Below are 27154 nucleotides of genomic sequence, written 5' to 3'. Positions count from 1 at the left end.
GCTCTTGTTTTGTCCCAGTTATCAGACCCAAGCTACAGTTATCATAACAACAAGCCGAAACGCTTCCGACCTTGTAAAAAAAGAGAACTCTTAAGCTTTTCTCCTCTTGGGCCTTTCGTAGCTCCGTGCGTACGTCATCATTTCCCTTTCGTTTGTTTTGTTGTGTTTTAGAACCAATCAAGCTTTCCACCAGTTCATGATCAAAGAAGAAACAGGAGATAAAGCAGAAAAAAACATGGAGAGTTCAGCCTGAGACAAACTTGTGACCGAAAGCCCTTGACACATTATCTATCCTCAAAACACGCTACATACTGTCCTATCTTTGATAAACCATTTAGGAAGCCATGTAGGTGGAGGCATCGATACCTTCCTTGGGGAACTCACTATAGCGTGGTTAGTATATGTTTGGTGGACGAAAAAGGTGTGGCGAACTTACGGAAGAGCAACCTCGAAGCGCTTCTCAATGGCCTTGAGGACCTCCTTGTCCTGGTCAGTGGTAACGAAGGAGATGGCAAGACCCTTGGTACCGAAACGACCAGCACGACCGACACGATGGAGGTAAGAGTCGGCGTCGGCGGGGAGATCGTAGTTGATGGCAAGGTTGATGCGTTCGATATCGATACCACGACCAAAGACGTCAGTGGCGACGCAGATACGCTTGTTGAATTCCTTGAATTCCTTGTAACGACGGATACTATAAGGAGAGTCAGTAGGCGCCCACACAATGATGTCGGGACAGGTGTACATACCGCTCCTCCTGGCTCACACCGGAGTGGACAGCGATCGAGGGGAAGTTGCACTCGCGCAAAAGCTTGTCCAGCTCGGTAGCACGGAGAGTGCTCTTGACGAAGATGATGACCTGGTTGAACTGCAGCTCGTCGAGAAGCTCGTTGAGCTTGCGGTTCTTCTCGCGCTCCTCAAGAGGAATGTAGTATTGCTGAAGACCGTGAAGGGTCAACTTGGTGTCTTCGTCAACGTAGTGCTCGGTAGGGTTCTGCATGAACTTGCGGCAGATAGGCTTGATCTCGTCCGACAGGGTAGCGGAGAACATCATGACCTGCTTCTGCTGGGGAGTGGCGCGGAAAATCTCCTGAACGTCGCGGCGCATGTCTAGCTAAGGGTTAGTGACCATCGGTTGGCTGTTGACTACAACGGGAACTTACCGATCTGGTCGAGCATCTTGTCGCACTCATCGAGAACGAACATGCGGACGCTTCCGAGACGGAGGTGCTTGTCGCGCACCAGGGCGTTGAGACGACCGGGAGTACCGACAATGATGTGGGGATGGGTCTCCTTGTTCTTGAGGACCTCGGCATCCTTCTGGATGGGAGTACCACCGTAGAAGACGCCGGTCTTGATGTCGGGCATGTACTTGCTGAAGCGGTTGTACTCGTTGCGGATCTGGAAAGCGAGCTCCCGAGTGTGGCACATGACGAGGACAGAGCACTCGCCGGCGACGGGCTCGACTTGCTGAAGAGTGGTAAGGACGAAGACAGCCGTCTTACCGAGACCGGACTTGGCTTGGCAGATGATATCACCACCAAGCATGGCCTGGGGGATACATGTCTGCTGAACTGTATTCGAGGACCGGATTAGAATCGAGTTACGCAAGCTTTGAATTGGGCACGAAGAAGGACAGGGTGATATCGAGAGCGAAGGGCCCGTCCATCGTCGCAGCAGCAAAAAGACTTTTTTTCGTTTATCCGTTCCTCCCGTCGTAGGTGCGCGGTGCCGACATCATATTTGTTCCGAGCATGGATCGAGTGAAGAGACGCGTCTCGTGATGGTGTCACGCATTGTAACGGTTCCATGACATCACCAGTCATCAACGACTAGTATAAAGAGGTCGACGACTCTTTCGAGACCGCAGGGGACAAAGTCTCCCTTGACCGGGGATCCCCCATTGAAGGGCCCAAGGGTGCTTAGCCCGAGGGTGAGCCTTTTGGGGTGATCGCTCTCCGCTCGCCATTGTGCCATTTCCACCTCGGCACCGTGATCGTGGTCGCGTGTACCGGGGTGCCAAATTCCAGCAGCGCTCAGAGGCGCGGACAGCCTACGCTCGTTTCCGAGACGCAAAGCGTGAACAAAGTGATGATGTAGGTCGTGGTGGTGGACGCTAACCGCCAAAGCACCACGTTTCCTCCTCAAGGCGTATGACGGCGGCGCGCGTTTCGGTGCTCCTCTTCCGACGTGCCAAGTGCCCATGATGACGCAGTATAGTCTTTTGTATTTGCTTGCGATGATGGACGGAACCCGATGTTTGAGGCAGGAGGTGTAACGATAAGCTGGGGGTAAAATTTGTCAGGACTAACCCTCCGAGGGATGCTCGAAGCCGCAATCGGCAATGGCGCGAAGAAGTTCGGGCTTCAGCAGAAAGTCGCGGAAGCCAGTCGAGTGGATGCCGACATAGGAGCCCTTCTTGGTGTCGACAGTCTGGCCGGCGGGGACAGCCTCGGCCTTCTTGCCGTTGGTGGGAGCGGCGGACTCGTTGTTGAGCTCGTCGTCAGAGTAGTCGATGAGATCTTCCTCGGCGGACATGTTGGCGGTTGTGGTGTTGGTGGTGGAAGTGGTGGGTGAGTGGTTGTGATTAATTAGTGAGAGAGCGTGTCAAGGCTGGAATGTGCGGCTGACGACGACTACGACAAAGGCGACAACAGAAAGCTGGGGAAGAGAAATCCGGTCAAAAGAAAGAAAGTGGGAGATTGCTGGAGTCGAATGAGGTTGCGCAGACCAGTCGAGGCAGAAGGCTACGTGATGCTGCGGAGAAGAAGTGGAGAGGAAAAGAGGCGACGCGCTGATGGAAGTTGGAAGATGTTGAAAAGTCGGAGGGTGCGACGGATCAAAGGTCCCAAAATAAGCAGCAGGTTCAGGTTCCCGTCGCTGCTCCAGTCACGCACACGCACCCGGGGGGCGCTGCACCACCGGCCACCACCAGCCGTGGCCCGCCCGTCGTGACTGTTGGCGTGACCTGGACGAGGCGCAGGCGTGGCCGCCCCGCTTGTTGCAGTCCAAGAGCCCAAGGTTTGAGGAGGACGCCAGCTGGCAATCCGCCTTGTTTCATGAGGCAACTGTGGCTGAGCACCCATGTTGGCATATCATACCAGCTGCCCCTGCTCTGGCGGCTCCCGGTCCATGAGTGACGCACTGACCCTTCCGAACACCTTCAGTCACTCCCTTGCAGCGCCGCCCTCATCCACAGTGAATGCCAACTGCATGCCGGTCTTGGCACCAATTGCAAACGACAAAGAACAACCGGTCTTTCACAAACCGTGAATGGACAAAAGCAACACTCAATAATATCAGCCAAAAAATAATACCCCAACACAAGAACAATAGAAAACGAGACACAAGACTAGCAAAAATGGCCAAAGGCGGCGGTAAAAACAACGGCGGGGTCCAAAACAGGGCAATCTACTCCCGCGTCTCCTTCCTCCAGCAAGCCGCCGTTTTTCTATCCCGGCAGTCTCAGTCACAACACCAGCAACAACAACAATCACTCCCGTCTTCCACATCCTCAGCCTTGGCTCCCCTTGTTCCACTACCAACGCCTCTAGAAGGCATGTCCCGCCGTCTAGCCACCGACCTCCGCTCCGTGTCCCTCAAGACCCGAATCCGTCTCAGTCCCGCCGTCAAGCGGACCATCTGCAAGTACTGCGACTCGCTTCTTATTGACGGGTCAACATGCACAGCCTTCATTGAGAACAGGAGCAAGGGCGGGCGCAAGCCGTGGGCAGATATTTTGGTAAGGAGATGTCATGCGTGCAAGAAGGAGAGGAGGTATCCAATTGAGGCGAAGAGGACGAAGCGGAAGACGGAACGTGGGATATCGGAAGAAGACGCGGCTGGCGGGGATGCTATGGAAGTCGATGGCCCTCCTGTTGCTGGAAAGGGGAAGGGCCAGAAGCAACAGGGCCAGAAGCAGAAGCAGAAACAGCCGCAGGGTCAGACGGAGGTGGAAGTAGGGGAACAGAAAGGGTGAATGAGATCGAGGCTGGACGGCGCTCGACATGAAAAGAGCGTTGGTCTCAAACTAGACTTATGCCCAAATAGCACGACAAGCATCATGCTCGAGTTGGTCGGCCAGGTGCGTTGGAAAAGCGCCGACGAGGCTGCATGTCCCTCTTCATTGAACACGCCAAGGCCAGGAGAAAAGTTGAAGAGCCTAGCCAAGGTGAGGATCTTGTGTATGTCGACTCGGGTCAGTCCCGAGGACATGGCCTGTCGGAGAGAGTCTGGCGAAGCCATACCGATGGTAACCGGTTCCGTAACCTGCCGTGGGGTCTCGCGAGTATCGAGTCGTCTTTTACGGTGAGGTGGATTTTCATGACCCAGGGTCACGACGAGGGAGTGCATCCGCTTCAACATCTCCAGACTGGCTAGTAGCGAAGATCAACTGAGGACGTTTTAACACCTACAAACCTTCCAGCCCGAATTGGAGGAAATCGCAAGAACACGAGTAGAAGCCGTGCTGCCGTGTTAGCTAGACGAACCAAATCAAAACAATATCAGGAAGCCGACCTTTCACACATATCTACAACCTCCAACAACTAATCTTTCATGTACATACATGGCATGGTATAATTCGTTGCTCTGTTTCGCGTGACTCTGTGTCCCGTATCATCGTGATTGCTTTGACCTCCTGTTCCTCCTTGCTCCCGCTTGTTCAAACTGAATGTTTCCATAGTCCACAACCCAACCGCAACCTCATCCCCATTTTCCAACACACCCTCACCTCTGTTGCCCACCCTGCCCACCTTGACCACCTTGACCACCACCCTGCTGCTGCTCAACCACCTGCTGAGCCTGCACACTCTGGACACTTTCTTCTCCTAGGACTTTACTTGCTGCCATGAACCTGTATCGTGTGTATCATCCATCTCCAATCAGTCTCTCAAAACTCTTCGAGCTGGTGCAGTGATTAAGGAAGAGGGAAGGGAAGGCAAAGAGAAGAACACAAACGGGAAAAAGAAGAAAGAAGGAAGGAAAGAAGGAAAGAAAGAAAAGACAACAACTTACAATCCACCATGCCAACTCCCCAGCCCCCTCATGCACTCTGCCTGCACGCTGGTCATGCGCAAGAGGTTCTCGGTGTCGGCGAGGTTATTGGATAGTTGCGTTAATTGAGCGTGGAGTTGGGACTGGTTGGTCAGCTTCTTTCTTGCATTTGTTCTTCTTTTTGTCTCTCTTTTGGGAAAACGGAGTAAGGAAGGTAGCTTGTAGAGTAGAGCCATATGATACACGGTAAGGGCACACACAGGATACAACGACCACGATGAAGAAACGATAAATCTAGGAATCAGAATGCAGTGCCAGTTGCACACCCCAGCATTCCTTCTCCATTTTCAAGCAAAGGTCGAAAAGAGATGAAACGAGACAAAAGAAAGAAAAGAAAAAGAACATACAATCTGCCTAGCCTTAACCGCCGCGCCATTCTGTCCAGAAGAAGTCGACAACGAAGAAGCGCCGGGGGCATGCATGGACTGTCGTCCTCCGCCGTAGCCATTACCACCACCACCACCGTGCCCGGCACCAGCACCAGCTCCGCTACTGATTTGCGTGCCGAAAATGGTGTTGCGGTGGCTAGCCATTGCTTATGTCTCTTTGAGTGGTGAGTGGGTGGGTGTTTGTTCGCTCAATCGCGTAGGTGCGAGTGGATTTCCGTGTGAGGGTTACCGGTTTCCAGTGGTCTGGAGTGGTTAGACGTCTTGTTGGTGCAGTGCTTGCCGAGTGTCTTGTGAGTGTTTGAATTTTGTTTTGTTTTTGTTTGGGCGTTTGTTTCCTCTTGGTGTGGAGGTTTGGGATTATTGTTGTCACCTAAATCGGCACTGAGTTGCTACCTCTAAGCAGCGGAGGTAGGGCGTTAGTGCGTCGCTAAACAGTCGTTGGCCGTCACGAGGGAGGCGTCCATCAGCCGCTGTAGCGCGTCTTCAAGCTATAGTAAATAGGGGATTTGACTGCTACGCCAGACACCCTGTTATGTCAAATGCTGCTGTCCGCTGCGCACGTGCATTAACAATTTGTGTCTCGACCGGCAGTGCAAAACCTCAAAACAACAACACCTATTTCCCATCGTCCTCCAGTCTTCCAGACTAAACAAGATCTGGGCGACAAGTCCCAGATCATCCGCTTCTAATGTTCCGCTTCTACCAAACTCTACATTCTTCACACCCTTGAAATGGGACGATCCAGCCCTGCATTTACGAACTGCAACAGCGCAGGGACCCTCCCGTCATATCGTCTCGAGCCACACTGTGGTGGCATGGATCTCAGACCTCGTATCTTGCAAGCCCTCCGTGCCCCCGGTGCCGTCCCTCCCGAACTCCCGGCCGCCGGGGTCCCAACACCAACTCATGCACACGAGACGAACAAGACGAGATGGAACCCGAGAGTAGGTAGCCAGAGGCTAAGTACCTAACACCCTTCATCATTTTCACATTACCCTGCGTGCCCTACCTACCCCTGCCATCATGGGAATCAGGAAGCCCAGACAAGAGAGTAAGTAAAGCAGCGATGCTCAATTCAACACAACTTCAGGATAGGTAGTAAGGAAGGTGATGTTAAAAACTATCATTACGATACGGTGAATGAGCTAGGTAGCTAGCTAGCTAGCTTCTGCTTTATGCTTTGGGTGGTTCGCCAATATCTACACTTCTCTCCCCCCCACTCAGGCAAAACTATACAAAAAGGAGGCCACTAGAATAAGTTACGTCAATCCGCCTTTATAGGATGAAACACAAAAACCTCAAGTTTTGATGAGAAGAAGGAGAAGCAAAACAAAGGAAAAATAGACAAAAAAAGAAAGACGATCTGTTAAGTCCTGGGCTGCTGTCTCTGACCGTCGTCAATTTTCCTTCATCCTCGTCTGATGAGTTCGATCAGTGAGTGTTTGTTTTCCGCCGTGTCGTCCCTTCCATCCATTTTATCCTGTCATCCCCGCTTCAGGCTTCAACTCCCTCCATCTCGTCCTCAGCGGGTATCATCTACTTTGCGTGTGCTCAAGAGGCTGGCAGCGACGTGCGTCTGTTGACAGTGACTTGCCCTCAGGGTCCAAGTGAAAAACGTGTTGTCGTCGTATAAAACATGCGAGATTTGAGTTGCGCATGGAACGAAAGATGGTGAAACCGTAGGATAGGATACGAAAGGTAGGATAACTGCTTGTTTTATTCGCGTCTCGTCTCGTTTGTTTGTCCAGTTCGATGAAAAGTTTAACAGAAGAAAACCTCGGAGAAAAGAAAGGACAAAAGAAAAAGTTGATAACCGCCGCCTGCCAATCAAGTCCATAATGATCCTTCACGCGTCCCTTTCTTTCATCGCACACGATACACGCCTTTTCTTCTAACCAAATAGTGTTTCGTGTCCCCCACCCATACGTATCATTAAGTAAACTGAATCAATGCTTTTCTTCGCCTCCTCTTCTTCCTTCTTCCTCCGTCTTTGGCTGCTGCGCTGAAAAAGAGGATATCGATAAGCGGGACTAAATTATGTTGCCTGATGAGAAGGGATAAAGATTCGGGAGACAAAAGGGTAGTAGCCAGTTCGTTTATAAATGGCAAATGCTTCTTGCACCACCGGTACTTCTTGCGCAACAAACTCCTCATCAAATCCAAACCCCGTTCCGTATGTGCTTAACGCACTCCAATGGGCGGACGAGGACCAAGGCTACTCTGGCTGCTGTGCGCCGAAGGTTCCGATGACTCGAGCTGATGTGTAGAATCACCACTCGCCGCGCTGGCGCTTGCACTACCAGTCAGACTTCGAACATTTTTGGACATCATGGTCTCTGGTGGGTGGAGGGCGCTCACCCCGACATGCTGTTCCACATGCTGCGGCACGACCGCGTTTCCGTGTCCTGGGGGATAACGGGGCATGGGTTGCCGCATTCCATCCGGAGGCGACGGGCGCCCGCCGCCGTTCATGTATGGCGCGCTGTACCCGTTTGGTGGAGAAGGGCGACCGCTACCGCCCCTCATGGACGGGCTGTATGGGTTCCCTGGTGATTGGCTGGCGCGTCTCGGCATGCCTCCGAGTGGCGGAGGGCCCTGAGTGTACTGCAGCTCATCCAAACGGGCGGCCGTCAAAGAGTTTGTCCTCGATTCCGCATGTATCGCTCTCCGGTCCACTTCGCCATACCGATTTGAGGTGAAGCTCATCAACGGATCGTCCAAAATGTCGTCGTGCAACCCCGGAATTTCGGCGACGATATGGCTCGATCGGTTCCGCCCAAACTTCGGCATGAACCTACTACTCCTGGAAACAGGCGCACCAGACTCGGGGTTCTTGCGCAATTGGTGCACGTCGCTAGGCGCTTTCCGGGTTTTCTTGGAAGTGACGCTCATCATGTCAAAGTTGTCGGGATCGATCAATGGCACGGGAGGCGCAGAAGCCGGGTCATAGTAATCGTCGTCATCATCGTCATCGTCAAAACCGCCGTTAAACCTCGGTGGTGGAGGGCCCCTTCTGGATCCCGGCGGGGGACCACCACCAGCAGCAGCACGTCTGAGCCTCAATTCCTGCTCTCTCAAGGCGAGCTCCCGCTGCCGCAGCTGCAACTCCCTTTCCCGCAAAGCCAAATCGTGCGGCGAATAACCACCCTCGCCAGCTTCTGGAATGTCGTCGTATAGCACCAGATGGCTAAACTCTTCCAAGTCAGCTCCTTCCATCGACCCCCTCCTCGACGGCTGCCGGCTCCCACCGGTTGGTGGTCTAGGGTATCCGTTAGGTGGCGGTCCACCGCCGTTCATAGTAGGCCTGCGCATGCCGGATGGTAAAGGCCCCAACTGCGAAGAGCCCCTAGGGCGCATCCGTGGCAGCCCGTTCCCGTTGGCCATGCCGTTGGCTACTGCACGTGGAGTGCCTGGCGGCCCCCGGGGCAGAGGGCTAGCAGAAGGCGACGCTGGCTGTACAGGGGGAGCCAGAGCATCCGCCTTGGGTTTGTTGCGGTTGGCGATATTGGTGTTGTGAAGAAGGGCGTAAAGCGTCTCGATTCGCGGAACTGATACCCCGACTTCTTGGGCTAACCTGATAGGCGAGCCGAGATATGTTTCAACCTCCATCGGGCGTCTTGCAACGTAATCCTGCCACATCATGTTCTCCGCCGTCGTCCTCCCGAATTCATCAATGGTGTTTTTCTTGAAACCGGGCGGAAACTTGCAACCATGTGCTTCGGCCACGGCTAATAGCTCGTCAATGACATCTGATATCAGCTTGGCCACGCCCACTTTGTCAAGGAGCTGGCCATAGTTGGGGGTTTCGAAGAGCACTGTGAGAGGATGGAAAGCAATTGGGCTACGATTCGGTTAGCATCTCGATCTTGGCCTGATTGACCCAACGGTAAACAACATACCCAATAACTCTTTCAAACTGCTGTTGCCGAATGTTACTCGAGACTTTGCAGTCGACCTGACCAGTGCTGAGGGTCATAGCCAGTGCCTGCGCCATGTCTTCCTGTATCGAGGCCGGAATGTTGGAACCTTTGTTTGCGGCGCCAACCCAGACTTCTGTTGAGCTCTTGTGCTCGAATTCGCTTCCTCCAAGCTGAGTAAGCTCGGCGCCGCAGACCAGCGAAAGAACTACATTAGTGGGGAATCGTTCTTCGATGGCTGACTCGAGGCCGAGCGAGTGTGTGGTATTAACAAGGATGCATGTGTGCTGCGGAGTGACGACGGAATCGATCACCGAGGCCAAGTCGTAAACATCGGGAAGGGCCTTGATACAGAGAATAACATAGTCGAATGCGCCGCCCTCTCTGCGAGTGGCAGCCTCTTCAGGTGTCCGGACCACTGCGTCATAGCATTATATTTCAGCACAATGGTTCAACGGTCGAGCGCACCACGCAAGGGCAACATCCTGGAGAACACGAGAGCATGATGGGAAAGACTTACCATGACGAGGCTTGAAGCGCTCATTGCCAAAGACCGGAGACCTAGACCCAGCAACAACTTGTCAGCATTGACATCCGGATGCGTGGGGATAAGGTTGTTGGCGACTTTGTTGCGCCCGGGAAACGAGGAATCGAATTGGGAATTGTCAACGTACTTGAAAGAAATTCCGTATTGCGCAACGTGCTCGAAGCCAGTCTTCCATACTAGAGTGACGTCGCAGGCGTTTGTTGCTTGGAGTCGCCATGACAAGAAGGCAGAAACCGAATTTCCGCCCACTGTAACAACCTTCATCAGCTCATTACTCTCAGACATGTCTGGTTTGCGCGTGTTCGAGAACCGCAAGCGCAGCAGCTGTCATCCAAAAGAAAATAATCAAGCAGGAAAAAAAAACGAGTGTGGTGGTGACGGCAGGGTCAGTCAAGCAAAAGTTGTTTCTGATCTCGAAAGTGGGAAAAAGTAAGTTGGACAAGTGGGAAGGCCGTCAAAGAGATAATAGCGTGTGTGTGGTATGGTTATGGGTAGGATAGCGTAGCCCACTTTCTTTCTGGTCAAGACTGGCTGGTCCCGGAAAGCTGGTGAAGCACTAGTGAGAGAAAAAGGTAGCGGGTACAAGGGATAGCATGGATACGAGAGCGGAGAACGTGGGAACTGGTACATGGGTGAAGAGACAGGGAACACTCGTTGCTGACTGTCGAAGTCAAGGCAGAGGGCCGGCGCCGAAACGACTCGACTCCATCTATTTTTTTTTCGATGACCTGTACAGACCCAGTACCCGTATCGTAGTGGTATCCATCAAACAGTGCTGAATATGAACTGGCGACTTACCTGACAGGATCTTAAGTCGGGGCGTCATGGGTGCCATTGCGGAGTCCCGAACCAGGATGATGGGCTGTTCAGGTTTCGAAGCTGCAACAGCGGCAGCCTTCTTTGGTGCGAATCGCTCAACCGAAAAGAGGAAGGACTGGCAGAATTAACACCAACCTGAAAATCTGTCTAACCAAAGCGAGGCCTGTTCCACGAGCGAGCGCAACCAAGACCAAGTCCCCTGTGGCTTGAATTATCTCAGTTGGTTGACGTGGGCCGGTGTGCGTATTGAATGGATGATGCTGTCTCCTTTTCTTGTTCTTTTTTTCTTTTCTTTTTTCTCTTATTCTTTTCCTCTTTTCGTAACTCTAATCTCGAATCGAGTGTGGCTGTTACTCCGATATCTTGTTTCTGTCTCTTCTTTTCTCCGATGTCTCTTGTTCGCTTGAAGATGTTATCGCTTCTCCCGGGGTTAGGCGGTCTCGTTGTTGTCTTGGAAGCGGCGAGATCTATACACTCGAGCACAGCTCGCTTCGCTTTCTTTCGCTTCTTCTTTGTCTTATTGTTTGTCTTATTGTTGTCGCTGTTGTTGTGGTTATGGTTATGCGGGGATACTGTATGGACTCCTCTTCAACACGCCTCGAACGAGCGAGCGAGCCAGACAGCGTCACTCAACTTGACAGGGACAGTCGTGACAACGCAACGGCGGCAGCAGCAGTCAGCGACAGCAGGGGCAGCAACAATGATAGTGACAGCATACAGCAGCAATGCAGTGACCAACAGCAAATGTCGGAGCAACGATAAGAAATAGTCGCGGTTGTAGCTGGAAATAGGCGATCCTGGGTGCTGGGCAGCGCTAATCAAGGCCTTCTTCTAACGGCTCCCAGTAGCGTCGGCCGGGTACATAGACTAAAACGAGCGTGACGCCTTGGCAATGATGAAATGTGTTTTTGAAGAGCGAGAACGAGGCGACAGAAGATATTCCAGACTTCCGATCTGAGGACCCTTGAGATTTGATCGGAAGGGTTCGGTCGAGAAGAGGGAGCTGAGGCTGAAATTCGAAACGGAACACGGCGAATGTGGTTGCTCACTGCTGTGACAAGACAGATCGGGGTCAATGGTACTGGGCCACAGCCACGATATTGAAGAGGGTACCTTAATCTGGATAAGGCGCGACGACCGACGGTTTCGACTTGTGCCTTGTTCGACCTTGTATACCGCGTGGAGCGAGCGTGTGTAGTGTGTGTGCCTAGTTTCGTGGCGGGCAGGTAAATGGGAGAGCAATGTAATGTAGGGTGTAGCAAGTCTTTGTCTAGTAGCCGTTCGTAACTTGTGGTCGCCGGATGGATCTTGGTCCAAATGGTGGTGACGAGCCGCTCGGAGCGTGGTGTGGTGTGCGTTTGCATGTGCCGCAGAGAAGGTAAACATGTAGTGCGAAGCGGAATGCACTAACAGCCGAACAGCAGCATCTGTAGCCAGTGGAGGCGATGAGATGTGACGATGGCGCCCGGGAGTGGTGAAGCTAGTAGTGCTAACGAGCGGACTGCGGACGGAATGGTTGAGCAATGCTGGTCGTGGTCCGTTGTCGTGTGGTGGATGCTCGCTCGTGGGTGGATGGCTGGTGGATGGGCGATCGGTGTTGCACCTTGCCTTGGCGGTTGGTCTGAAGGGAATCGGGCTTGGTGTCGCTCCGGCGTGTTAGGCCGTCCCTTTGGCAGGCTGGTTCCGTGGGTCGCTTGGGGTCCTGACAGGAATTGCGAGGCCAGCACCTGGCGGCTGGGGAGGTCCCGTCCTGGGCTGCGGCGTTGGGGCAAGGGCCAACCAGGGTGTTGTGAAGGGAAGGCGCTGGGCTTTCGGGGCTTCAAGCGACTGGTGGTGGCATAGACGAAGGAAGGTAGAAGGAAGAGAAAAGTTGGAGACAGCAATGCGATGACAACAATACATGAAGCAAGCAGAACACAAGCCATATTACTTACCGAATGAATGTTTGTCCAAAAAAGAGAATTCCAGGTCTTTCCTTTCTCTATGTACACCTCTTTGCGGTCGGCTGCCGGAAACGACTGGGATCTGAATGGCGTTGTTTTCTCTTCCCGTTTGCTTGGGTTGCGGTTTTGGAGGCAGGGAGGCTCTCAGTGGCATGGAAGGCAGAAACATCGGAAACCCCAGAGCATGTCGGATAAGTCCCTTCATCCAGATGTCTTCTCGCTGCACGTCAAGCAAGAGTCTACCTTGAAGTACCTTACCTGATGCCCGTCTGAAGTGTCCAGCCGAACCTCCAACTGTCAACTGATGCTGGTCGGTTCTATCGGTGAAAGAACCCGCTGCCGAGGGGACGTTTGTTTTGGCTCTGATATTGGGGACATGCGATGCCATAAACTACGGGGATATCGTGCAGAGCATGGCATTTGAAGGCACCTTTCACACTTCGTTTCCCCTTGGAACCAACATGACAGAGGACGAGGTCACTCTTTTCTATCTTCATGGTTTTACTTTTGAGCCTCATAATGAGGTAGCGATGGCGATTGAGCGATATGCGCTTCCCACCGCTGAATTGTGCCCAACTAGTACAAATCATTGAAGTTGAAGACTTGGCAGGAAGTCGATAACAAACATACAGGTGCGAACGGGCGGTGGGCAGGCTGGTTCGTGTTAAGAGGTTGCTTTTTGCTTCTTGCTTCTTGCTTCCACGCTTAGGTGGCTCGAGGCGTCCTGTCTCCTTCTTCCCCGGCAAATTGGCAAAAAAAAAGAAGAACAAGACCCTCCTTCTGTGTGCAAGCCCCGGCTCTACCAACTCGTAGTAGAGTACCTGATATTGTTGTCTGCTCCTCGGGTCTACATAGTAGAGGTGTAATTATTACCGTAAACAATTATACCTCTAACAGAGCCTCGATCGGGATCCAAAGCGAAGGGAGAAAGGCATTACCCTGTCCGATTAAGTCCAGGCCGTTACAGTACACTCTGGGGCTGCTTAGAAATGCCCTAAAGAGCTGAACATGCCTTTGGTAGGCAGGCCAGCCAGGTACATGACAAGATGGCATAGCATAAAACGTGGCAGAGGGAAGCCTCGTTTAATGAAAAGGTGGGGGAAATGAGGGCGTCAAGGACACTTGGGCGTTTCCTTGTTGATGGAAGTGCTTCTTGTGAAATTTTTGTTCCCTTGCCCTGCGTTGACGCTTTCAGCAGATGTAATGTTGCTGGCAGCTGCGAAACTCGGCGTGTGCTGGACGCCGCTGTGATGAAACCTCCGTCAAGGCAGGGTCGGCAAGGCAGGGCGGACACAGTGCGCATCGGGAAGGGCGCCAAGTGCCAGCCCTGAAGGATACGTGTATGGTAAGGTAAAGATGAGGTGGGTCGTTACCGGTGCATGAGCTTCGGGAAAGCGGTAAGCTCCGTGCACTAACTTGAACCGTACATGCAACTTTTTCAGCTGTGAACGTCCTGCACGGCGGGGAGAGGATGCTTAACGAAGTGAACCAAGTGTTGCATCGCACACGAGCTGCACATATTCGCACTATAACGATCAAAATTATTCCTCCTTCGATTCCTGATATCCATTTTATGCCTCCTACCTACCTATGTGCTTCTGCTTCGAAGGAACATGGCAAACCCTTAAAGCCGAGGTAAGTTAAAAATGGAAAACGGCCTTTTGGAGAACGCCGTGGCCACCCGGTCCACTCTGCTTGTGTTTGGTGACTTAGACAGTTGGGAAATGATCCACCTTTGTTGCGTGTTTCTGTCGCCGGTTCCACTGAGCACCACTTGGTTAAGGTAACACAGCCCCGATCTCTGAAAACCAAATCCCGTATTTGAGAATCTGTAATTTATGGTTCGGACTTGATAAGACACGAAGACTCAAAAGTGAAGACTACCAAGATGAAAAACCGGAACCGGCACTCAAGTACAGAATAGGCTTGTTGTCTTGAATGTCAACTCCCGTGGCTAGATTAATTCGCGATGTTACAAGTAGAAACTTGGCTTGGTTCTGTACATAACGTGGCGTCGTTGAAGTAGGTAGAGGTAATCATTCACGTTGACTTCCCGGAGTGTTACAAAGTCTCGAACCAGCGGCAACGGTTCCAAAAGGCTTTGATACAGTGTACATAGGTAGTGAACTCTGGTCATGATCCGTGCTATGGTGCCAAGCACTTCCAAGAATTGTCTTTCCCCATCTTGTCCCGAGGGAAAGGGAACTGAGTGAGAAAAGGGATGGGCGGATCACCAAGGAACTCCTGACGCGTCTCGGCCTAGGCCCGTGATATGCTGGGCGTGTATGAAGGGCTTTGCTTTTTCTTTACAGGCTCCCTATCCTTACATAGTACGTGATGTAAGTAAGGCTCTCGCTCGCCAGCTCGCCCTGCCTGTCTAATATTGGATGACGCGGAGAATGGGGAGCTCCAGGGACGTGTGTTGCAGGCAGGTTGAAAAAGGCCATGAGGCTGCGGGGAACGAGTGTCCATCCCAAACCCCCCCGTCAGCTCTGACGTTAGCGTTAATCTTGATAGACAGCGATTTTCCGTCGAGCAACATCTCCTCTTGAGGCTGTGATGGTTGAACAAATTCGACAGACACTCAAAGATGACGACAGTACTGATATACCTAGTACATAGCAGAGCTACATACAATAAGTGATTGCAATAGGAGTTGCAAATCAGGGAACGCGCGTGGTAGGGTTTTCACCGCTCGGTAATACGGCATCAGAGGACGACGGTCAACAAAGTGCTGTGGTGTAACAAAACAATAGACCCTATCCGGGGTCCATTCCCTAGGTAGCTAAGGGCTCTGGAACCCCCGAGACTCTCTTTGCTTCTGGACGATGGAATTCAGACATGTGTAGCAGAAGACGTTTGCGGCCAAGAAGAACAATCTAGGCAATGCCTAGGTACAGGCTGTCTTCCTGGAACCTTGGATCTGGTGAGATTTCGATATTCACCTATGTTGTGCTTCACACGTTCTTCTTTTTTTCGGTAATCATAGGTCTTCCAGTACGAGACGGTATCAGACACGATGGGCTCTTCGGCCCTGCCGGTGCAACACCAGCGCATCACCACCCACGCGTACGCGGAAAGCATCGTACAGTTTACGAGGCCTGATGCTGTGGGTCAAATTATACATACACAGTGTAGCCCCACGCCGAGGCTCCGGGAAAACGCTACGGTGGGCATCAAAAGCAGGGGCCTTGTTGACTGACGGTATAAGACATCATCGCTGATTTAGCGTTGCACTACTCCCAAATCGGTATCGCATCCAATCTTCCACAGCAGGTTCCATGATGCGAAGAGCGGACGCGTCTCGGGTGTTGGTGATGGTGTACGGTAGGTAGAGATAAGGTCAGAAGCAAGCCCGGAGCGGCCGACCGACAGGAGCCGTCAAGTGTGTGTCGTCGATGGCGCCGTCCATTGGCGAACGAGATCTTGACACGACGGTAGCAGGCTGCGCGAGTTATGGAAAAGTTGATTGCGGATTACGTGGGGTACAGCTCCAGCAGTGTGGTGCAGTCTCAAGTCTGAAGGTTGTTTAAAGTTGCCGAACGGGTGTAAGAGGAGTCCGAAGACTGCGATAACCAGAGCTGCTGAGTGGCTGGTGCGGATCGACCGGTCTGCGGATGGCCAGACCTCACGATGAAGAGGAGCAGTCCAAGACTTGGCAGAGTCCTGATCGAGAATCCGGCGAAAAGGCTATCTTGATGATGGTGGATTTGCCGACGACTCGTTGTCCTTCTCCGCCACGGACTAGTGAAGTTCGGGATGTGTGGTTGCGGCAGCAAGAAGGGACGGGCCAAAACTTGGAACAGGAAATGAGATACTTCCACGGATTGGGATTATTGTTGTAGTATAGACTTTCGCTGGACGGGCAACCTGAATGCCTACCACTCTGCCTTATCGCCTACGGTGCGACCGGCCAAGGTATCATTCGATTCGCGATCGTGCCTTTCCCGGCGTCCTCGTACTTTTACATAGTAGTAGAACAGATTACTCACCTGTGCGAACTCCATCTCTTTTGCCGCTGCAGTTCCCCGCTCCTTGTTTTGATGTTCCTGCACATGTCGATACCTCCTTCATAATTAAAAGTTACACTGGAATATTTCGGATTTGTTACCGAATTGGAACCTGGAGGACTTTGCTATGTAGTTTGCTGGAACGTTGATGCTTGAAGGCAGAGAAGGGAAACTGGGTCCTTCTTAGTCCCAGGTACCTTGCTGCTTTGCCGAAAGTGAGGATGGTGATGGATCCCATCAAGGTATCCACACGATCTGGAAGCATTTTTTTTTTCTTTCTCTGCTGACAATTGATGTTCCAGATGACCGGCTCAGGCTGTGCTGTGCATCTTCAATGCAAGCGTCTTTCATGACAATCGTTACGACTGGCTCTCCATGGAAATATCAGGGTTGATCACCGCCGTAGAAACAAGACTCCGAGTGTTTGATAGGCATTTCTCGCAGAGCGCATTGTACACTAGATATGGATACAGCGGTCTGATGTGCAGGTGGTCGTTGTTGTGCATCAATCTCCATGATCAATCTGATGAACGAGTTTTTTCCTGTCAATTATCGGAAGCGACGGGAACTTGGGAAAAAAAAAAAAAAAAAAAAGGTTTTCCCTCGTTGTTGCTGGAGAGAGAGACGGCACTTACGAGAACCTTCCTGGTACACTACTACACTGCTAGGCAGCCGATGCCCGCTCTCGACATGTTACTTTGTTCTATTTCGATCTCGTTCAAAGCCCCAACCACCCCCGTCACCGTCACCACAGCGTGTGTTTGCTAGGTACCTAGTCACCGCGCTTCTCTTCTTCCGCTCGCCGGCGGAAGTGGCTTGGCGGCATTCAAGGTGCCATGCAGTTGCTCGTCGATCGTGTCCAGTTCTCTTCTCGTCTCTTCACCGGCGCTGATAGGTATGACGCAGTGTGTGGGCCGCCCGTCTTTTTGCGCTATTCCCGTATTCAAGCCTAGGCTCAGGCTGAGGAGCGGCTAGCCAATGGAGATGGCCCTAGCTGCCTTGGCATTGGCAAGACGCGGCTCCACGCTGTTCCTGAGAGCCCCGCTTAATTTGCAGTTCCCTTGGTTGGTTCCTGCGCTTCTGCCTGTTCGCTGTTACCGCAAAGTGTTGAGGGCCACATGCAACCACTAAACAACTTGGTCGAGATCGAGATCGCGTCCTCGATTGGCATTCGAGCCACACACCTCAGAGCTCTTATCAGCCCGCTCTCTCTTCACCGATTCTTCCTGTCAGATAAACACTCCCGGGCGCCGAGATCCTCGTTCCACCTGCGTTGCGAGACGACCGCTGGTCGCGCGGTGCCGACGATGACAACGGCGACGATGACCTCGACACCGTCCATCGCTTCACAAGCCCGTCACCACAGTGAGCACGGTTCGAGCCCAGAATCTACACTGCACTAAAAACGATAGACCCCTCCATCCTTGCTCGGCAACCAGGCGAGGCAGATCCACGTTCCGACGTTTCGATGTTCGCCAAAAAGATCGTCAAGCGGCATCATAATCCATCGCAACGAACTCGAGCGGTCCGCTCTACGCGCTTCTGGACCCATGTTTCACATCCGGCCCGTCGGCGGCGGAACCTCAACGATGCAGAATATCCTACAATGAAGCTTTTGAGGGTCCCGGCGCCGTACCAGACAAGGTGTGTTACGGTACTCAAAAACTTTGTGTAAACAACAAGTAAACATCATCACCATCGCCATGTCGCCTCAGCCGCTCGTAGCACCTTCACGCGGGAACCCCCCCGGCGCCATGCCATGCTGTACACTTCAAGGGCGGACTTGGACCGTTCAAACGGCCAGTTTGAGTAAACATCAAGCAGGGCGCCTGGGGAAGTTGACAAGGACAGCAATTCTCGCCGTAATACGCTTTCCGATTGGCTCATGATCGAAGTGTCGGAGATGAAGGTGTTCATATTAGCAGCAGTCATCAAGTCCTGTCAGCATTGGACGGACAAGCGCAACGGACCCTCCTGTCCGAATGTTCTGAACCCGCAACATGCTGTCATTGGCTTGGCTGTTAATGACCTGGCCAAGTTTGTGAGCTTGACACTGATATATTAAATGTCCGTTACGCGGTAAGAGATGAAGACTCGACGACGGCTCTGCTTCTTATTGGTGCCAAGCAAGCAAGATCCAGTTCCTGAGTTGCAACAAGACGGACGGCGGGATCTCAATATATCAACAGTTACGCGTATCATTATTGTAGATGACTACAAAACCTCCATCAGGGCTAACATTGGGAGCGGCAAGGCATCGAACAAGTCAGTACCAACAATTACAACAGCAGGATGACATGAACAGGTTACAATATTGCCGCGAACACAGCACCATAAGCACCAACCGTGAAATGAGGTTTGCTCCTTCAATTATTTCCATACCAAGGTTCTTGTCTTCGTCAGCCGGGGAATGCTCTCTCCTACCCATAATTACGCCATCTGCAGCCTATCGATAGTGCGTCCTCGTCACAGTTGTTTTCTCTGCCGGACCAGGGCGGCGTAAAGACTCCGGCCAGTCGTGCCTACCCCTGAGAGGTGCCTTGTTCCAAGCACCGTTGCTTCTCTTGACTTTCCCTGTTCTCGCCAAGAATCACAGTTGAAGGAAACCACGACCGGACACGTAGCGGCGGAATCTCAGGGTAGGTCTCTCCCATCGCACCGAGTAGACACCATTGGATATGTGAATGGGGTTGATGTAGACCCTCAGGAAGGGTTCACGCATGTCTCACAATATCATCCGGACAGTCACCAACCCTGAGCGAAGTGTTACTTGTGCTCAGTCTCTCAGGTCCCGAACTTGGGAATTGGGATCTGGGAAACTGGGCCCGGACCCAGACAGACCCTCGTTTTCGGGTCCACGTTCTTTTCTCAATGGCTTCTCGGCAAAACTGCACAATGCCCAGAAGAACGTGATGATGATCTTCGTCGACAGTTGTTAAATCGGTACGGAATCACGGAAAATCGGTTTATGCAGAAGCCCAAAAGTCCATGAATGTACCCATCCACACTGACCACGTCCAGCTGTCTCTCTCTTGGCGCCAAGTCCCAAGTTACTTTTGTCTTTGACGGCCGGGATGCTTCCATCACAGCTTCACATCGAAAAAAAAAAAAAAAAAAAAAAAAAAAAAAAAAAAAAGTGATCGCGTTCCTGTTCGACGGCACCCAGGGCACTCCCTGGTTTGTGAACCACAAAGTCGGAGCAAATTCAGGAACAACACAACCAACAGGAAACACAACGTCCCGAATGGTACCTACATACACTCGCTAATCCCGGTGTCCTAAACTGCCTGTCCCTGTCTTTCCTCAACTTCTAGGCAGTTCCTAGAAAGAAACATCCCCAAGAGACTCTAGGCAATGTCTCGTAAGTCCTATAGGCCAAAGATCTCATCGGGTTTGTCATGGACGAGCTACTACTCAAATAGTTCGTTTCTTCTTCTTTTCACAAGCTCTTTCATCTGCCAACTTTCTCGGCAGTTGTCTGCAAGTATTTAGCTAGTCAACTAGCATTGAACTTCAGCAAACTAGGATTATACCTGTAGGGTAAAAAGAACGAAAGAGAATCAATTGCTTGGTTTCAGATGCGCCTTTTCTTTTCCCATCTGTCCGGACATTCAACGAAGAATGTTGTTGTTCTCCATTGATCTCTGCAGGTATCATATCGTATCGTACACTGGCAGTGTAGTATCATGTACACTATCTTGCCCAGCTGCAAGTTCTCAGGGGCAAACTCCACGTTTTTTATGGGGGGAGGGGGGGGGGGGGGGTACGTTTCCTGGAATAGAATACTTGCGCTTTTGCGCTGCTTCTCATAGAAACGGATCATGGACCAATTGGGGAATGTGATTGGCATTGATGGTGCATTGAGTTGCAACTACGTAATTTTGAAGATCTGGGCAGCAGTTCTCACGGTTCTCACTCAGCTGCTTGTAAAAGGCGAATAATGTCAATATCGCACCCCAAAAATAAAAGAAGGAAGAGAGGATTCACGATCGGATTGTCGTCAATTGTGGTTGCTGATGTGACTGATGTGATGCCCCCCCCCCCCCCCCCCCCCCCCCCAGCCCCGCTTTTGGATGTGCGGTTGAAGATGTCATGCCCGCCATGCTACTATGGAAGCCCAGGATCCAGACGGGGAAGATTCTTGGCCGGCTTATCAATGGTTGATCCCTTTGAAACATGTTTCTAGTGTATATAGATTGTTGATCTTTTGAGATTGTCAGTTTCTTCTTGTACGCAGTAGATGTATCATGGATTTCTGATTGTGGGATTGTCTCGTCCATCATGAATTGATATCTGGGATCACCATGTTTAAGGCTCGATTGTAAACTATCTCGGTTCCGCGGGTGCCACTGCTGTGCTGTCTTATACTGTGATGCTTTAACAGGGTCGTAGAGCTTGTTTTGAATCTAGACGGCAGCGTAAGGCAATATCATCTGTATTTGTTTTCGAACATGGTAAGATAGGTTGAAGGCAATGTATGGGACACGAGTTGTTACTGAAGGGCATATACAAATGTTTGATGTTCGAAGACGGAAAAGCTAGAAGGCAGGGACGACTTCATTGGTGAGACACGGAATCGAAGATGGTTTCACGTTCAACTACCCACTATCTAGAGCCGGATCCCACCATACAAGCAGCTACTCTGGCATTCACATCTTCATCTTCGTCACGCATCTAACTTTAAGTTCCTATAACTCCGACAGATGCAGGCATTCCCAGGCATACCGTCATCAAATCCAGCCCAGTCCAGTCCAATAGTCGACAGTTAATATTCATCTATCTCTACCCATTCTTTCCCGTCAACTGCATCTCCCAGTTGTACAGCAGCACGTTTCTCGTTCGTGATACCCCGGATTTCGACCGACCCTTACGCCACCGGACGGGAAGGTGCTTTTGAAACTGGCATGACTTGCAATGAGCTCGTGCCCCTTGTCAGCATCTGATACGATGTGGCTTGCATGAAAGGGGATGGAGAGGTATGACAAGGAAGTGGCTTGAGTCGGTTTGAAGTTGTGTTGGCGAAGCTGGAACAGAAACTGAAGAGCGAGGACATTGCCGGTTGAGTATGCGAAGGGGGCTGAAGCAATCTTCATCTTGGGTATGATTTGGGATGTAGACTCGTTGTGGTGATCGTGGTTTTGGTAGTTACAACTTGGCAAGACCTTGACGCATGATCGTTGTCATGCTCTGATGTTTGGATGCCAGGTGTATTGAGGTATCGAAAAAGAAAAGAAAAGAAAGGAGAAAGGAAAAGGTTTACCTTCAACTGGTTCGAACGCACCACCTTTCCAGAGGGGAGGAAAAAAAGATCAAAAAACAACAACCGCTCGTTCAGAGCAATGGTGAACCGTTTGGTTTCTTCTGTCGACTGGAGCGTTCCCAGATACCATATAGGTAGACCGGCTACTAGGCAGTGAAGACCCCTCTACGTGTCTTAGCACACACCGTTCCCAATCCGGACAGATAATAGATTTTGAGTTTTGAGACTCAAACGGTAGACCACTGTGCCATCTGACCAAGCGGTTGTTGTTGGAAGGATGGACCAACCAGGTCCCTTGTATGGTCATTAGGGGGTGGGTTGATATCGGATGAAGGAATGATGTAGCAAGCGCCGGCAGGTATGGAAGGTACGGTCCGGCAGCTGGCAACCGGAACCGGAATCGGGACTCGGAGCTCGAGCAGATCAGTTGAGGAGGTAGTGATGAGTTATGCGCCATGGCGTACATAAATGACTGTGATGGTTCTTGACGGTGTTACTGTGGCACTTCTAGAGATTAAAGTACGGCATTAGGCAAAAGACGGTGTCAGTTCATGTTTTTCCGCAGATGTAAGTTTCCTCAGATTCGAAGCAATCCAGAGACAGAGGCCAGCTATATTCCAGGTAACAGACAGAACGGCAAAACCGTGGTGGACCCGAATCTCTCTGCTGTTCCAACGTCGAGAAATCGTTTGGAGGAAAATTGTTAGCGAGGAGATTACCAGACAGCATTGATTTTATGGGTGCTCGATCGCCTCAAGCCAAAATAGCGTCCTCTTTTTGTTTTCGCAATTTTTGAGCACATCTCCAGCACGTATTCTGCCTGAGTTGACAGTGTTGAGGCATCCGTATCTCCCATACTGCTTTCGCCTCCACGCCGTTGAAGCGGGTGAGGGGGTTAACGGTGGTGGTGGACAAATGTTGATACCGATTCCCTCGAATTCACGTCCCCTGGTCCCTTTCGTAGAGATAGCGTTGGGCTCTTCAAATCCCCCGTCTTCTCGCAAAAGCTTTCGGCAAGGGCGATTGAAGCGATCTGTGGAACTTCTCTTTCCTCCTCGTCGCTATCCCCGCAGCGTTTCCCTCCAGTCCACTGCAACTGCTGCCCCCAATGCCCCGGCTTTGAAGTCTCGGGGTGCCGTGCTCCTACTTTCTCCATTCAGTGGCTGGTTCCCCTGAGAGAGCTCACTAGAACGCCTGTTCTTTCTGTTGTCTCTCCTCGCCCGCTGGTAGAAAATGACCATCACAACCGCCCTTGCTGCGGGCCTCCCCCTTAACTGCGTCCACCCACAGCCGCTCGCTCTCCGGCGGACCTCCAAAGTGCTGCCAAAGCCACAAGACAGCATTGCTCCCAGATGTTGTCCCAACCCTCAACAAAACAGTCCCGAAACCACCGACAACTCCGATCACGCTGGGACCTCGGCCGTAACACTCAAGACACTTGTCCTTTCTGTGCAGTTCTTTCAGATTTGGCCGCAGTACTCTCTCAAGAGTTGCGTGCTGTAAGGTAAAGGACTGCTCACAGTGAGGCGAGCCGCATCTGCAATAAACCTGCGCTACCACTGTTGAACTCGAAAGGGCGTAGATGACGACGTGGCACGAGTTGGTGATGTTGTTTTTCTTATCGCCAGACGAGAAACTTCTGGAATACCGGAATGCTGTTGATGCTCGAGAATGCGTTCTCACTCGCATTGCGTTGGGGTGTGGGCTGGGGAAGGGGCTAGAGGTGTGTGCATACTGGCAGACTTCTCGGAGGTGTTGAGAATCGAGGCTTCGTCATCCGCGTCGGATTGTCGGAAGAACACGTTGTTGGTGATGAAGTACTCTTTTCTCCCTGCTCAATGCAGGCCACAGCTCACATGTACGTCTGTGACTCCTCGTGACATGGACCGCTTGCGTTTTCCTAACACGCTGGTCACCACAGCGGCTTGGAGGACACTCTGGCCAGATCTCAAAGTCAAATGCTTCCATGACCATGATTTCCAATCTCTTTTGCATACGCCGTGTCGTTATCAACTTCTGCAAAATCAGGGCGATCTTTGCTCTGTGCTCGTTATCGTAAGCCTAAGAATATTTTTCGAAGTGGACACGTCGGCGAGCAAAGACAGAGATGGATGAAGGAAGACATTTGGACGTGAGTAAAGAGACATTTGACATAGTAGCAAAAGTTCTAGGAGTCGTTCTCAAGATGTTATTGGAGTTGGTCAGTGTGACGTCCAGAGGAAATATTGAAAGGAGAAAAGGTGTGGTGTAAAGCACTAGAAGTCGATGAGACATTAAAAGCTTAAGAATCCCAGACCTCCCGTCTCTTACGTTTTCTAACACGTGCTAATTTGAATGCCCACAGATGCCGGGCATTGTAAGCGGATTTTCCCTGTGCAGTCCGCCGAAGTGGGAGCCTGATGGCAAATTCGGCCCAGATTACAGCAGCAAGTGTCGCCCACCAGACGGTGAATGAAGTCGAGTCTATATCCTAAATAGGAAGTGGTGATTTGTACACGGCAAGCATGCAGAATGTGCGTTCTACACTCGACAGGGTGTTTCCCTGGCACTATTGAGATGACTTGGAACGCAGGAACTCGCACACATAGGCTTCTCATTGGTCGCTATGATGGAAAGAATCTCATTTGGGAAAGTTCCTCTGCGTCAAAGAAGTGCCGGTAATGCAGCACTATGGTATTTACTTGCCTCTGCAGGAGTCAAGGCCAGAGCTCAGAAAGCATCACTGAGGGTAGGTTGATTGTTGAGAGGCGTAGTACAGAAAATTATCCAATTTTCCGGCAGCGAGACCAGTAACGGAGGCCGGAAGGGGCTATGTTGGTGCTTTTCTGTAGGCCTAGCGGGTTGAAACCTGTTCATGCGCTATTATCATAGGGAAAGCGCCCAGCCTGGCCTGTCCGGCATGCCGACTGCAGATTCACTCCGAACACCAAAGACCTTGAGGCAACAAGCATATGCACCATGCATCTAAACTCACAGATTCTGTATATCAATTTTCTTTCTGAGCCGAGTGTCCCGAAGTTGCGGTGGTGATGAAAATGGTGAGTTTCTTTTTAGACTTCCGCCGTCACAGTCCGTTTATGCCCCCTTTTCCATATTTCACTAACGTCATCTTCTTGGTCGATTCCAGTGCTGCAACGAGCTGCACATATATACCACATAACCAAACACGATGACAAGAGATACAGGGCCTGGTTGGTGCGAGATCCTACTCTTCGAACACGTGTGGCTGTAAACCGGAATCTCTGCCGCAAGTGTCTCCTCAAGCGGAGGCTACGTGGAAAATGCAGAAGTATGCTGTTCGCCCCAGTTCCTCGATGTCCGACAAGTCATCGTACCGCCGGTTATTGAATCGTATGCACTAGGGCCTTGGACATTTGAGAATAGGATCAGTGCTCGATTTGGAAAACCTACCTTTTGTAACCTATATAAGGCCTTCTCCCTCCTTGGTGTTTCAGGCTCTCCCATCTTCTCTTCACTCATTCGGACATCGCCAACACACATCGCCAACGGTTTCTATCACTCAACCTGCTACAGCAACCACTCAGCTCTACCTCACTTCAAGATGTCTCAATTCACGACCGGCGACGTCGCCTTCCTCCTCGAATGGCACCGTTTCGACGAGGGCAAACGAGCTATGCTCGAACGCCTCAACCCAGCTCAGTACATGAAAGGTGCCTGTGGACATCCCGTCATTGTCCTGAAGAAGACCGCAAGCCATGCGCTTGTCACCACTGTCTCGGCCCATGGGTCGGCACCGTGGAATAACTGGCAAGCCCCATGGACCTCCGGCCGCCACTACGCCAGGGTGGCTGATCATTTCCGTTCCTTTGCCGGAACCCAGAGGCCGAACAGCCGAAGGGAGTTCCTTCGCCTTTCCAAGGGTGCTTGGCCCAAGCCAAAGAGTTCTTTCGTTCACGTGGAGAACGTCCTTCTTGTTCCTCTCTTTGCTTTGGGTGACTTCACGAAGCCCAAATGCTGGGAAAGGGATGGGACCATTCTCCATGTGTCCCCGACCAGTATGCATGATCTGATCATGCATATCCAGGTGGCCAACCCCAAGTGGCTTGAGCTGCTTGGCCGACTCGAGTTCCTCGCGGTCAAGAAGCCAAAAGCCATCACGACGAAGCAGCAACCTCCTGTTCCTCCTCCTCCCCCTCCTCCTCTTCTTCTTCCTTCGCCTCCTCCCACTCCTCCCACTCCTCCAGCAGCGATGCCGGCCCCCCCTCCTCAACCAGCCAGCGAGTCTGGCTGGACTGAGGTGGTGAAGAAGAAGAAGAAGAGGTAAACTCTTCGCACCAGCAAGACTTCGAGACGCGCGCGGTGGTGACTTAGCAAACAACGGGGGGGCGTGGTGGTCATACACTTCACCCCTCGGCTGCGGGTCACTTGATCGTCGTTGTCGTCGTCGTCGTTGTTGTTGTCAAAACACTACAAGAATCAGTTGGTTGAAAGAAAGAAGAAGAAGAATAAGTCTCACCCCATCTCGGCTTTAAGTCTGCCCTGCGGACCCTTCTTTCCTCTCACCATCTGTCATTACACCTACCTACCTCTACCATTACCATTTCCGATAACCGTTCCGACCTCTCCATCTTCATCATCACGATCCTTCTCAACCACCCACCTTTACAGCCGGAGGACTCACGATCCGATCGAGCCGAGTCACGAGTTTCAGGTTTTGGTATTTTTTTTTCTCTTTTTTTGGGGGGTAGTTTGTCATACAGGCAGGCTGCCCTTTTTTTTTTCTCTTTTTTTCATCTCCGAAGAAAAAGAAGAAAAAAAGTCCTGCTAGCTCGTTGGCTATGAGCATCTATCTCGACTCTATTTTTTGGAAAGAAGTTGGGATGGAAGGTTCTGGGTTCGATTCCCTGGCGGTCTTCACTCTATCTGGTTCATATCTCGAGGGAGTTGCAAGTCATGTATCGTTAAACATTATGGGTTCGGATGGTCTGAAAGCTTATCTTCAAGTTTGGATGTGTACTGGTATTTGATCGAGGCGAGGAAATTGGATAATGTATTCGTGTGAGAAGATGGACGAGACGTTCTCTTCGTACTTTTTACAATCATGTATTACTCATTGTCGATGCTCAAGATGTGCTGTCTGCTGGTTTCACGATATATATACGAAGTAATAAAACGGACAAGAATTCTAATCGACACATTGAAGTTGGACACATGCCCTGGTTTATTCAGTGAAATTCAAAGACGAACGAAGCG

At 51.5% G+C, this 27154-nt stretch overlaps 6 protein-coding genes across 6 annotated transcripts; 3 read left to right on the top strand and 3 right to left on the bottom strand.

Moving 5' to 3' along the window:
* Window positions 1–252: 252 nt before the first annotated feature.
* B0T23DRAFT_201303 (ATP-dependent RNA helicase) lies at window positions 253–2642 on the bottom strand. Its single transcript, XM_062833389.1, has 5 exons — window positions 2313–2642; window positions 1164–1574; window positions 750–1110; window positions 437–694; window positions 253–383 (listed from the first exon to the last, which is right to left on the bottom strand). Exons 1-5 carry the CDS (start codon window positions 2536–2538, stop codon window positions 335–337), a joined length of 1305 nt encoding a protein of 434 aa, XP_062691131.1. The 5' UTR covers window positions 2539–2642; the 3' UTR covers window positions 253–334.
* Window positions 2643–3361: 719 nt separating this feature from the next.
* Window positions 3362–3979, top strand: B0T23DRAFT_320463 (RNAse P Rpr2/Rpp21/SNM1 subunit domain-containing protein; the record flags this gene model as incomplete). Its single annotated transcript, XM_062835171.1, has 1 exon — window positions 3362–3979. One exon carries the CDS (start codon window positions 3362–3364, stop codon window positions 3977–3979), a length of 618 nt encoding a protein of 205 aa, XP_062691130.1.
* Window positions 3980–4505: 526 nt separating this feature from the next.
* B0T23DRAFT_385433 (DASH complex subunit Hsk3 like-domain-containing protein) lies at window positions 4506–5807 on the bottom strand. The gene is made up of 3 exons (XM_062837534.1): window positions 5403–5807; window positions 5017–5138; window positions 4506–4855 (listed from the first exon to the last, which is right to left on the bottom strand). The coding sequence occupies exons 1-3, from the start codon at window positions 5586–5588 to the stop codon at window positions 4729–4731; spliced, it is 435 nt and encodes a 144-aa protein (XP_062691129.1). The 5' UTR covers window positions 5589–5807; the 3' UTR covers window positions 4506–4728.
* Window positions 5808–7625: 1818 nt separating this feature from the next.
* Window positions 7626–10193, bottom strand: B0T23DRAFT_406607 (uncharacterized protein; the record flags this gene model as incomplete). Its single annotated transcript, XM_062839118.1, has 4 exons — window positions 7626–9285; window positions 9344–9779; window positions 9882–9922; window positions 10036–10193. The coding sequence occupies 4 exons, from the start codon at window positions 10191–10193 to the stop codon at window positions 7626–7628; spliced, it is 2295 nt and encodes a 764-aa protein (XP_062691128.1).
* Window positions 10194–17664: 7471 nt separating this feature from the next.
* On the top strand, window positions 17665–18745 carry B0T23DRAFT_397948 (uncharacterized protein; the record flags this gene model as incomplete). The annotated part of the gene is made up of 4 exons (XM_062838325.1): window positions 17665–17744; window positions 17786–18045; window positions 18093–18324; window positions 18505–18745. The coding sequence occupies 4 exons, from the start codon at window positions 17665–17667 to the stop codon at window positions 18743–18745; spliced, it is 813 nt and encodes a 270-aa protein (XP_062691127.1).
* A 6757-nt stretch (window positions 18746–25502) lies between these two features.
* B0T23DRAFT_445822 (uncharacterized protein) lies at window positions 25503–26603 on the top strand (the record flags this gene model as incomplete). Its single annotated transcript, XM_062840937.1, has 1 exon — window positions 25503–26603. The coding sequence occupies one exon, from the start codon at window positions 25503–25505 to the stop codon at window positions 26223–26225; it is 723 nt and encodes a 240-aa protein (XP_062691126.1). The 3' UTR covers window positions 26226–26603.
* Between the last annotated feature and the right edge of the window lie 551 nt (window positions 26604–27154).

This window comes from Neurospora hispaniola (genome assembly GCF_033458365.1).
Source record: "Neurospora hispaniola strain FGSC 10403 chromosome Unknown B0T23scaffold_6, whole genome shotgun sequence".
NCBI lineage: Eukaryota > Fungi > Ascomycota > Sordariomycetes > Sordariales > Sordariaceae > Neurospora > Neurospora hispaniola.
This window is presented reverse-complemented; position numbering and strand designations above follow the sequence as displayed.

Excerpts from the sequence above, each read along its gene's own strand:
- B0T23DRAFT_201303 (XM_062833389.1), bottom strand. The coding sequence starts at position 2,538 with ATGTCCGCCGAGGAAGATCTCATCGACTACTCTGACGACGAGCTCAAC. Across the intron at positions 695-749 it reads GGTGTGAGCCAGGAGGAGCG|TATCCGTCGTTACAAGGAAT; the intron begins GTATGTACACCT and ends CTCTCCTTATAG. Across the intron at positions 384-436 it reads CGCTTCGAGGTTGCTCTTCC|TGAGTTCCCCAAGGAAGGTA; the intron begins GTAAGTTCGCCA and ends ACCACGCTATAG.
- B0T23DRAFT_385433 (XM_062837534.1), bottom strand. The coding sequence starts at position 5,588 with ATGGCTAGCCACCGCAACACCATTTTCGGCACGCAAATCAGTAGCGGA. Across the intron at positions 5,139-5,402 it reads CGGTTAAGGCTAGGCAGATT|TCCCAACTCCACGCTCAATT; the intron begins GTATGTTCTTTT and ends CTGACCAACCAG. Across the intron at positions 4,856-5,016 it reads GGGAGTTGGCATGGTGGATT|GTTCATGGCAGCAAGTAAAG; the intron begins GTAAGTTGTTGT and ends CACACGATACAG.